This window comes from Naegleria fowleri (genome assembly GCF_008403515.1).
Source record: "Naegleria fowleri strain ATCC 30894 chromosome Unknown tig36, whole genome shotgun sequence".
Taxonomy (NCBI): Eukaryota; Heterolobosea; class Eutetramitea; order Acrasida; family Naegleriidae; genus Naegleria; species Naegleria fowleri.
In genome coordinates this window covers 425,999-437,526 of record NW_025407968.1, presented here as the reverse complement: position 1 = coordinate 437,526, position 11,528 = coordinate 425,999, and the positions used below count along the sequence as shown (strand labels likewise).

At 34.9% G+C, this 11,528-nt stretch overlaps 7 protein-coding genes across 7 annotated transcripts; 4 read left to right on the top strand and 3 right to left on the bottom strand.

Annotated features, from left to right (window-relative positions):
• Window positions 1-86: 86 nt before the first annotated feature.
• FDP41_004180 (uncharacterized protein) lies at window positions 87-2,302 on the top strand (the record flags this gene model as incomplete). The annotated part of the gene is made up of 5 exons (XM_044707567.1): window positions 87-279; window positions 357-645; window positions 724-883; window positions 932-1,583; window positions 1,644-2,302. 5 exons carry the CDS (start codon window positions 87-89, stop codon window positions 2,300-2,302), a joined length of 1,953 nt encoding a protein of 650 aa, XP_044561598.1.
• Window positions 2,303-2,782: 480 nt separating this feature from the next.
• On the top strand, window positions 2,783-4,363 carry FDP41_004179 (uncharacterized protein; the record flags this gene model as incomplete). Its single annotated transcript, XM_044707565.1, has 3 exons — window positions 2,783-3,116; window positions 3,632-3,799; window positions 3,849-4,363. 3 exons carry the CDS (start codon window positions 2,783-2,785, stop codon window positions 4,361-4,363), a joined length of 1,017 nt encoding a protein of 338 aa, XP_044561597.1.
• A 429-nt stretch (window positions 4,364-4,792) lies between these two features.
• Window positions 4,793-5,723, top strand: FDP41_004178 (uncharacterized protein; the record flags this gene model as incomplete). Its single annotated transcript, XM_044707564.1, has 2 exons — window positions 4,793-4,973; window positions 5,179-5,723. 2 exons carry the CDS (start codon window positions 4,793-4,795, stop codon window positions 5,721-5,723), a joined length of 726 nt encoding a protein of 241 aa, XP_044561596.1.
• Window positions 5,724-6,185: 462 nt separating this feature from the next.
• Window positions 6,186-7,156, bottom strand: FDP41_004177 (uncharacterized protein; the record flags this gene model as incomplete). Its single annotated transcript, XM_044707563.1, has 2 exons — window positions 6,186-6,373; window positions 6,451-7,156. 2 exons carry the CDS (start codon window positions 7,154-7,156, stop codon window positions 6,186-6,188), a joined length of 894 nt encoding a protein of 297 aa, XP_044561595.1.
• A 292-nt stretch (window positions 7,157-7,448) lies between these two features.
• Window positions 7,449-8,598, bottom strand: FDP41_004176 (uncharacterized protein; the record flags this gene model as incomplete). The annotated part of the gene is made up of 3 exons (XM_044707562.1): window positions 7,449-7,492; window positions 7,558-7,704; window positions 7,761-8,598. The coding sequence occupies 3 exons, from the start codon at window positions 8,596-8,598 to the stop codon at window positions 7,449-7,451; spliced, it is 1,029 nt and encodes a 342-aa protein (XP_044561594.1).
• Window positions 8,599-9,148: 550 nt separating this feature from the next.
• On the top strand, window positions 9,149-10,063 carry FDP41_004175 (uncharacterized protein; the record flags this gene model as incomplete). Its single annotated transcript, XM_044707561.1, has 1 exon — window positions 9,149-10,063. One exon carries the CDS (start codon window positions 9,149-9,151, stop codon window positions 10,061-10,063), a length of 915 nt encoding a protein of 304 aa, XP_044561593.1.
• Window positions 10,064-10,146: 83 nt separating this feature from the next.
• On the bottom strand, window positions 10,147-11,277 carry FDP41_004174 (uncharacterized protein; the record flags this gene model as incomplete). The annotated part of the gene is made up of 1 exon (XM_044707560.1): window positions 10,147-11,277. One exon carries the CDS (start codon window positions 11,275-11,277, stop codon window positions 10,147-10,149), a length of 1,131 nt encoding a protein of 376 aa, XP_044561592.1.
• Between the last annotated feature and the right edge of the window lie 251 nt (window positions 11,278-11,528).

Below are 11,528 nucleotides of genomic sequence, written 5' to 3'. Positions count from 1 at the left end.
ATTGGACAATGCTCGATTGAGAAAGTTTAAGAGACTTTCTTTTTTTGGCCAACCAGGTTGATTTGAATTTATTTCATGAAATAAAAATGGTTGAAGAGTTTGAGGAAGGAAAGGATGATGGTCAAAGCTGTCCTGAAGATTCTCCTGCTCTGCCATCAAGGCTTGCAAGAAAATCCGTCCATCGTCCATATGATGAAACATCATCCTCCGTCCATGTCATGCCCATATTATCGGAACATTTAAAAACATCCTCGCCAAGTGTGAATGAATATTTAGAAAGTATGTGTTTTTTAAATTGGAAAAAAGACTATTTAAAATATATACAAATATTCAAATTTAAATCATATTTAAAATAGATATCAAAAGCTGCATTCAAATTGGAGAGAAATGTAAATCATTGTTAGGTCCAAACGCTTTGGAAAAGCTCTTTGTTGATCCTCAAACTGGAGAAGTATTAATCACGAATGATGGAGCAACAGCAATTCAATATATGGTAAGGTTTTTGGAATTTGGAATTTTGAAAAAACAAGTGCTCTTCAAGAAAATAGAAAATCCTATTGCACAATTATTTGTGGATTTGAGCAAATCAGTGGACAAGCAAGTGGGTGATGGAACGACCTCTGTGATTGTTTTGGCAGCATCCATGTAGGTTTTGTTCAGCATTTTGAAATGATGATAATTCACATGAAAATGGCTGTGGTGATATGGTTCAACTATGTTCAGGTTAGAAGAGGCTCTGAAATTAATTCGATCAGGTATTCATCCAATGAGAATTGTGAAAAATTATTCCATGTTTAATGACATTATTGAACAACATTTGACACGTTTTCAATCGTTTAAGGTAAACCCTTTCGAAAATAATTCAAAGAAATTAATTTTACAAGTAAGTGACATAATTTAATTTGGTCATATATAATCAATGCTGCGATAGCTTGTACAAACTACACTCAATTCAAAATTTTCAAGCATCTCATTTCCAAAATTAGCGGAAATTGCTGTAGATGCCATGACCATGGCCAGTGGGGATAAAAATTCAATTCATGTTTTGAAGCTTGGTAAATCTATCAATAGTATTACCTTTAGAGGTGCTTCATCAGATGATACACAATTATTGACCAATCAAGTATTACTCAACACTAATTTTATTCATGAAAATGAGCAAGAAGGGATGAATTTGCTATCTCCAAAATTGGCATTACTTTTATTTGAATTGGATAAGCCCAAACAAAAAAACTCAAGGTTAGATGAGCACAAACAAATTGACAGTTCTCAAATTGATCGAATTCTCAAAGAAGAAGAAAGTTATATCAAAAAATTAGTAGTGCAGTTGAAAAAACTTGGAGCTACCTTGATTTGCGTTCAAGAAAATTTGGCTGCTGGATATCAAGCTGGTATTTCAGATGCTGCAAAGTATTGGCTACAAAAATCCAAAATAACAAGCCTCAAACCCATAGCTAAGAATGATATTTCGCTATTAAGCAAAGCATTTCATGTATCTCCCATTTCTTCGACGGAAAAGCTACAAGAAATTATCGAGAGTGTAGATAAGAATGAAAAATCAAAATATCTCACAGAAATTGCTTGTAAGTAACTGTCACTTATGTGTTGGGATTTACACGAGAGCTTGTCTCTATAATTTCAAGATGCCAAGCATGTACATATTGGAAGACAAGTTTATATTTCATTTGGACAAACACAAAATCAATCTCTCCTTTCTCCTATATCCTTTGTGATATTGAATGCATCCACTCAGAGCTCTGTCGACGAATTGGAACGTGCTTTCAACGATTCTATTTGTATTGTGGAAAACTTTTTCAAATATCCAATTCTTGTTCCAGGAGGAGGGGCTTGTGAAATGTCCCTTTCTGCCTACGCTCAATTCCTAATGTCGCAACCCAGTCAAAAATACTCTCCACTTCAACAAGTTATCATGCAAAGTTTCTGTAATGCATTAGAATCCATTCCTCATGTACTTTGTCAAGGATTTTCTTCAGAAGTATTCACTCCTTCATCCATACTTAATGAATTGCGACAAATTTATGTCGAGTGTTTTGAAAGGAACCAATCAAGTCCTTTTAGTGGAATTTATTTGTCGAATAGAACGATTGATCCACTTTACAGTTCATCATCACCAATAGCAAACATGAAAGAGAGAGGAATATTTGAACTCTTACACGGGAAGATTTCTCAAATGAAAATGGCTTTACAAACTGTTCAGAGAATTCTCAAAATTCGACAATGCTTTATTCTAATGCATCCCAACACGATTGAATCATCACAACATGAACCACAACACCATTAAATAATTATTTATGGGCACAGAATGAGGTGAATTGGTCTGTTGCACTATTATTCCAATATGAATGATGGATTCTTTGATTATGAAGAAGAGAAAACAAAATTTAAGGTATTCTCACATCAATCCAGAATTGTTGAGCCATCTTCACGACGTCTCCTCAAATTTTCAACAAACAAAAAAATTATCTAAAATCTTCGAATCGTATTGGAACTTCATTAAAATCAAACACGAAAACACAAATTCGAATCGGAGACTGATAATTGAAATCGAGACAAATCTCTTCAGAGATTGCTGCTGCTACATCCAAACTGTTGCAGCCAATTCAAATTAAATTTAGTCTTTCATTAGTTGATTTTATCAAAATCATCAACATTGGAACATCTCCTTTAGCATCCCAGAGACACTCGTAAACCAACAGGAACCTGTTACCTGCCAGCTGTCAACCTCACTCAAAACCCAACGTTAAAAATATTTTGAAGCCCAATGCAGTCCGTTAGAACACCTCAGTCACCCACAACAACAGGCAACAGCAAAAAAATAGAAAAAGCATCTCTTCTCTCTTCATTCAACCACTCATCAATGGGCGCCGAAGGAGACAACGCAGAACTAGGTTCAGCCGATGGCTACGCTTCAACTGTGAACTCAATTGATTTATTGAGGTGTTCACCTGGTATGGCTGACTTGTTTCGACGATTGTATCAAATCAGAATTGATTGCGGAGAGATTGTAGGTGATGGTTTGGATAAACAACGACAAATTGAAATGCAAGAGTTTCAAAAGAAGTTGAAAAAGTTGGATAAATTTGAAAGACAAAAGGGTATGTTGTAGTACTACAAGTTGATGGTGTTGTGGAGACATCTTTATTGTTACATGATGACGGTGATGACTTCCTTTGTGATATCCTAAAATGGAAATTTATATTTTTCAATGCTCGGTTGTTATTCATCTTCACCTGTGAACGGAATGTTCGTCATCATACAATATAATTGCGAACATTCATCATGTTGTATCATTCTCGAAATGTCTCTACTTTCTGTTCCTTCTCTCTCTATTCATTTCTAATACGTGTGTGTGTAAAACGTGCGTGCGTTGTGATGATGGCACTAATGATGGGCGTTAATGTTCACGTGTGGCCATCATCATCCATTATTATTATTATTATTACATTGATCACACAACAATTCTCTACTACTACTTCTGACATACCACTACCACTACTGCTGTTACTTCTCTCAACTCAAAAATTACCATTCAAAATTACCATTCAATCAACAATTTCATCACACAACTCAAAATCTTAAAATTACAATTCAACTCAAAATCACACAACAGTCATGGTTAAACAAGCCATTGATCAAACCGAATCTCTCATTCAACAAAAGAGAAAGAGTAGTGGTAACGATCCTCGTCTCAACAATGACATCAACAAGGCAGTCACCAAGATGGACAAAGAAATGAAAGAATTAGAGAAAATCCATCAAGAGGCTGTGAACAAAAAAAGTCATGTGGAAAGAAATTCAAATGCCAATTGAAATGCGAAAACAAAGAGAAGCTGATATCAAAAACTTTAAAGATTATATCAAATATGTGAAAGCAGAACATAAAAAGCTTGTGACAGGTATTATGGACGAGGAGGATGATGGTTTACCAAAACGTGATGTTAAATTCGATTCTATTGACATGTTAGAAAAGGCAAAGAATGAAGTTCCAACTGTTGACATTAGTGAAGGCCTAGAACAAATCGAAGCTGCCAAAAGACAAGTAGAAGAAAAAGTTGACATTTTGTTGGGACAAATACAAAAGATTGGTGGAATTGCAAACTCCATCTCTGATGAATTGGACAAACAAGCTCAATTGCTTGACAAAATGAGTGCTGACGTTGACAAGTATAACAAGACATTGGACGAAACAAACAAAAAGCTTGTGGAAGCTATTGAAAAAGCAGGTGGTGCGACACGTCTCATTATCATTGCCATCATTTTCATTATTATTATTGCATTGTTGGGTGTTGGATGGTTATTGATTCAAATTTTCGTTCCTTCACTTGGACTTGGAATTGGATAAGCGTCCATATGTTTACACATGTATTGGAATTTTAGAATTTCAATTTCATTTCACACACCACACATTCACCATCACACATCTCACCATGTTCTCCCATGTTTGCCTCGTCGTGAACACACTAAACTCCAACAACCTTCGAACAACTTTCCTCAAACATCCTCAAGTGAAAATTAAAACTTTGTATTCTATGAACGACAAGTTGAGTTATCATGTTGGCGTTGAATAGCTTCGTCAAGTCCCGTTGTGGTCATAGATCAAGTGGTGTTTGTATTGTTTTTGCTCATTTCCAAATCACTTCTCGTTCCATTCAATAAACGAGATTTAAAAAAAAATCTTTGTCTCACGTTAGAGTTGTTGCTGTTGCTGTTGAATAATCACAACCATTATTACTTCCTAGTCGGATTGAAGTATTAATTCTCTCGAGTATAAATGTACGGCTCAACAGGAGGAGAAGGAAACGATGGTGAAGGACCACTCGGTAATGGAATTATTTACTCACTTGTATCGAGAGGAACCACTATTTTGTGCGAGTATACGGAAAATAAGGGAAACTTTCAACAAATTTCAAGACAAATATTGGAGAAGATTCCAAGTAATAAATCACAGAAAGGTAGGTATGAGTGAGTGTTGATCGAGATGATGGAAATTATTATTATTTGATGACGGCAATGATTGAAAACGGATTCATATATGAATTTTTATGCAACGGAAAATGTTCGGAATGTTTGAAATCATGTATTGCATACTCATCATTATATTGATTCATTAATTCATCATTCATTCCAATCATACGTGGTATTCATGTACATTAAAAGCCTCCTATCTGTATGACCAATATATTTTCCACATCTTGGTTCACGGAGAGAATGGTTTAATTTTCTTCTGTATGAGTAGCAAGGAATTTGGATCAAGAATTCCTTTCAATTTCTTGGAGGACATCAAGGAACGATTTTTGACACAGTATCCTGGAGATCAAAGTAAGAGAATTCAACCTAATGGACTTAACAGAGAATTCGGACAAGTTCTTAAACAACAAACAAAATTCTTCAACAATCCAAAACAAAATGACCGTATTCAAAAGGTTAAAGGACAAATTGAGGAAGTTAAGGACATTATGATTGACAATATTGACAAGGTTTTGGATAGAGGAGAAAAAATCGATTTATTAGTGAACAGAACTGGCGACTTGGTGGATTCTGCTGAACTCTACAAGAGAAAGAGCAAAAAGTTGAAAAATAATATGTTATATAGAAACATTATTATTGTAGCTGTGATTGTAATCATCGTTTTGATTGTGCTCTTCTTGATTATTTGGTTTGCATGTGGGTTTCCCGCCTTTGATCGATGCCGCAGTAAATAAAGATCGATCGATGCCTCAGTAAATAAGTCATATTATGTTGGAGACATTTTACCTTCCTAATTTGACAAGTGTCACACAACAGTTGAATATGTAATCCCTTTAAAAGCTAACGTTAGCACCATAAGATCACTTTTCTCTAACTAAGGAAATATGGTCTTGTTCAGGTGAGTAACTACATCCTATGTTTATAGTGGTGTCTTGCGGACTTGACATCGTGTTGTAATAGGCACTTTAAATATTTAACCTGCCGGAGGGAAATGACCTCTAACGCTTCAATTAGCATCTCTGTTCCAAGAAGTGACGCTTTTTCTAGAAGGAATCACCTGGATTCTCCATCTGGGAAGAACAAATGCAGAGAAGTCAATACAGCAACACCCTTAATATTTTTACCCTATTTAAAATCGTTGAAAGAAATAAAATGTGCACAAAATCAATTTTTAATTTCAATCCGTACAAAATCTATTATTTGAAAAATAATTTCTTTTTCATTGTTTTTCTAACACATCGACATGTTAAACTTAGTCTCTTATGTCTCTCAATTTTATTTCCAACCTTTGCTAAATCCTTATTTGATAGTAGTTCAGCATTTGCGATGGGAACGTCACTTGTAATTTCATACGAGTCACATTCATCGATTCCATGCATGTAATCTGTGGAATCAATCATAATGGAATTATTAATTATTATTTGATGTATTCTATTTCCAATTAGAACTATTATTACTTACAATGATAAATATCATCAGTAAATATTAAGAGAGATCTTGGTTCTGCAATTACAGAGAAACTTTTCGCGTAAGGACATTGGTCGACATAATCTTCATCTCGTTCACATATTTTAAAATTCAGCATGACTGTTGACTCCAAGCTTATGATGAATACCATTGGAAAATAAACAGGTCCATCCTTGTGGTAATCAATTCCTTGACCAACTTCATATTCATTGATCAAGACGTGGTTGATTGTCTTATTTCCAGGAAACGAATGTAAATCGTTGAGGCCCAAAAATTCACCAGTGAGCCACTTAGGTAATCCTTCTTCAAACATGACCTTATCGTTTGGCTTGCCTCCAATCATTTGCAATCTCCTGTTTCTCAGCCTTGTCCATTGTTGTGAATTAGCTGCGTAAATATTCTTCAATATCATTTGTTCCTTTTCTTCAGTAATAAAATTTGGAATATAATACAAGGTAGGTGGTAATAATTCGGAATCTCCATGATGACCTGAAAGAGCAGTGGCTCGGAATGGATTTAATTTATCCAATGCCGTATTTCCTGCACTATACATTTCTTCGGAAACAATAGATGAAGTACTACTCATCGCAGAAGAAGATGCTGAATGTGTTGGAGAGGGTGGAGATCTTTCTTGAGAGGTTGATGATCCACTTGTAATGTTAAACATCTTTTGATCATCATCATGGCTTGAATTGATCATTTTTTTGTCTTCCTATTCGACTTGTTGAAGTTTTGGCTTAGTCAAAACTGGAATTTTAGTTCAGCACTCAGGTGATAATAATTATTGAGATAGGATTTATATGACGAGTCAATATGTAATGTTCACTAATAGAACTAAGGTGTTACGAAGGCAATGAATCGTAAGCTGTGTGTTGAAAAGAACATGAAAGTGTTGGTTGTGAACTATGAAGTCTTTTATCGTAGATGTGAATTTTGTGAGTCAAAGGTCGTTCTCATGAATACCATCTACTCGCCATAAAAGAGTGATCTCATTAAGTAAATTGTTCAAAAATTTGTATTCTGTCATTTCCATAATCTGATAAAATTGATACAACCAACACAATCATCATGACAATTCTTGAAATATGAATTCTTACTTACCAACAATGTACAAATCTCCACTACTATGATCAATACAAAGACCCCGAGGTTCATAAAATTGGCCAGCATCAATTCCATATGATCCAAAGCACTTGATGTATTGTCCCTTAGAGCTCAACACTTGCACTCGATGATTGTTACGATCACCTGGATGAATTCATGATGAAACAAACATTTAAAACTCTTACATAAAAGATACTCACATATCAAAATGTTACCATTTTTGCTGTTGACCAAGACTCCTGATGGAAAATTGAAATCTAAACCAATGCTACTACCTGGTGATCCAATAATTGCAATAGGAATACCAGTTCTTGTAATAATATAAATTTGAGCATCGACAATATTTGAGAAAACCAAATTATAGTCTACATTAATATCAATTCCATAAGGCCTCACGTCAGTATAACTTAGACTGTTGTGTTTTGATTTAAAATCAATAACTCTATGAAACATGCCATTTTCTCCATTCAAGACGACTATTCTCCTATTGTTACAATCTGCAATATATATTTTTTCATCAATTTCATCACCGACAACACCACATGGATTGTTCATCGTTTGCATATCACTAAATACATTTTGCTTTTTAGAGATCCAAATTTCTTGTCTTGTCTCCAAGTCATATCTATATACCAAATTATTTTCACATGAGAAAATCAAAGAATTGTAATAAAGGGCCATAAATCTGGGTCGATCAGGAGCAGAAATGTTGAATAAAAACTGCTTTTCATGAAGATCGAATGCTTGAATACCCAATTCTGAACAATCACTAACAAAAATCATTGATCTCTTTTCATCAACAAGCACATCGTTTGGATATTTAAAAACGTTGCAGCTATGAGGATGTCTTTTCCCGATTGATCCTTTGTATTTGTAACATGGACTACGTAATTTGGTTCGTAAGAACATTCGCAGTTTCTCAGTATTTTCTCTGTCTTCAATCGATGAATGACCATTACCGTCGACTCGAACTATGACCCCTCTGAATCCGCCGCCGAGCTCGTGATGAAGGCCTTTATGATGACGAGAACTTATCATTTTATTTTTTATGAACGTTGCATCTGATTCTCGTTGTTAGTTCACTGCTGCTTGTTCGTCGTTTATTATTCTCAGTCTTGTCAGGGATTTCACTGATCTGACTAACGAATGTTTGTCTTTATGGCCTCTGGCAACAATGAAATATTCTTTAGGAGAGCGATGATGCATGAATGGATAATTGAAAATATTTTAAAAAAATCATCAAACTCTCGTACGTTATTTTTGTTGATGATCCCATCATTGCGAACTTTGGGCTATTAATGAATCTCATTAACTGACGCCTAATATTTCATCATGGTGCGGAATTGTTGACTGATACCTACCATTTCATCGTTCCTTTCATTGCCTTTCATTGTAAATTTACAATGGTTTTGATGATATTGTATTCCGCTATTGTTATAATTATTCGGGTTGATTCGGTATTTCATAATTATTGTTGATGATAATAATTCCCTATCCTTTATGGATAACAACAACAATTATTTTACTATAACCGATTCATGATTTAAAATCCTCTTTCTTTCTAGAACTCTAAATATATATTAAAACAATGTCTAACGAATTGGACCAATGGATAGAGAAGGTAAAGAAGTGTGATTACCTTCCAGAGCAAGATTTGAAGAAATTGTGCAACATGGTGAAATCTATTCTTATTGAAGAGTCTAACGTTCAACCTGTTTCTTCCCCTGTTACAGTTTGTGGTGATATCCACGGTCAATTCCATGATTTGTTAGAGTTGTTCAAAACTGGTGGAGAGTTACCAGACACTAGATATATATTTATGGGAGACTTTGTTGATAGAGGATACAATAGCTTGGAGACATTGACCTATTTAATGCTTTTGAAAGCAAGATATCCAGAGCGTATGACTTTGTTGCGTGGTAATCACGAATCTCGTCAAATTACTCAAATCTATGGCTTTTATGATGAATGTCAACGTAAATATGGTAACGCTAATGCTTGGAAATATTGTTGTGAAGTTTTTGATTGTTTCAACGTTGCTGCAATCATTGACGGAAAGATTTTGTGTGTACATGGCGGTTTGTCTCCTGATATTCGTACTCTGGACCAAATGAGAACAATTGATCGTAGACAAGAAATCCCTCATGAAGGTCCATTTTGTGATGTCATGTGGTCAGATCCAGAGAATATTGAAACATGGGCTGTTTCTCCTCGTGGAGCTGGCTGGTTGTTCGGAAGTAGAGTCACAAGCGAATTTAACCATTTGAATAATCTTGAATTGATTTGCCGTGCTCACCAACTGGTTCAAGAAGGATACAAGTATCATTTCCCTGAGCAAAACCTAGTTACTGTTTGGTCCGCTCCAAATTACTGCTATCGTTGTGGTAATATGGCAAGCATTCTGGCATTCGACGAGAATTTGGGTAGAGAATTCAAGAGCTTTAAGGAAGTTCCAATTGACCACAACATCCAACCATCTAATAAGGCCATGTACTTCTTGTAAGCCGTTGTTTTTGATTCCAAATCCATAATTGTAGACCTACTTTTATTTTAATTATTAAATAATGACTATCACCTTGTTTTTATTTAACAAAAATGCAAGATTGCTCTTCTTGCTGCGTCTTCTTTTGCTGTTTGGTAATCTTTGCCGTACCCAATAGATAATAGTTGATTGTTGTTGGAATAAACTTGAACCATTTGAATGTCATTCCCAACGGTAGCTACAGAGGTGTAGGTTGGAAGAGATTTGTAATGCCGTGTATGGAAATATTCGAATTGCTCGACGATACTCATTTGCTTCTGGAAGGGTCTTTTCGTTGAAATTTGTGACAAGTTGTTTTGAATGAGTTCTGTAAAGCTAGGAATGAATTCCTTAACAACGAAAGGATATAAAATATGGTTCATCATGACATCAAAGGACTCCACATTCATGTAAATATTTCCAATTAGGGACTTAAACAATCTTTCGTGAGCAGTTCTATCAATAAAATCAGCAGATGTAAAGTCAATTTGTTTAAAAAAAGGGTCCAGTTCATAAAGGTTGTTTTGACGAGAATACAAGTAGAAGAGTTGACGTTGATTCAAGAAATATTCCATCAAGTGATCTTGAACTTGGAATTCTTTGGTGATTTCATCATTGATGATATTAAGGGATTTCTTGTTATCTTCTGGGTTTTCTTCTACAACAAGGTTTAAATGTTGATTGAAATATTTCGTCAAAATAAATTTCAATAACTGGTGTCCAATATAGTATAAATCGTTTTGATCCTTTGACTTGTGTACCAAAACATTATAGTTTAAAAAGTAGTTTTCTGGTTTCGCGCTGCTGTTCTTAAAGAACACGCTATTCTTATAGATGGATCGGATTTTGGTAATTTCTTGTTGTGAAAAGTATGTTTTGGGTTGTACGGAATGTTCAATAATTTCTGAGGTGTTTGGTTTTGCGTTTTCTGATACAAATTCTACGAGTTCCTTTTTCAGAATATCTACCTGAGCCAATACAGGTTTGTCATCCTTTAGAACAAGGTTATCCAATTCATGAATTAATTCCTTATTCTCTCCACCTGAACGTGTCTTTTTAACAATTCTGCTTCTCTTCTCCGGAGACATTAATGTATTGAGTTTTTCAATGATCATTTGATTGGTAATTTTTGGTTTTTTCAAGAGAGATGAACTGTTGTGTTCTTCTTCTCTTCCTATTACATTCCGAGAAAACATATTTCTTTGGTCTGAGTTCAGACGACAGCAAAAAACCACGATATCGTGAACATTCCTTCTCCTCATCATCATACAATGATTGATTCCATCACTTTGGCCAGAAAATTGACGGAGCAACCTCTGTTGGTTTCCTCCGATTCTGCAAATGATTGAATGAGCAGCGAACATTTTTTTTTAAGTGCTCAATTTTTTGTAAAGTTTCTTTTTGCTATTCGTTCCTCTCCCAAACGAACACATGAGATTTTATGAGT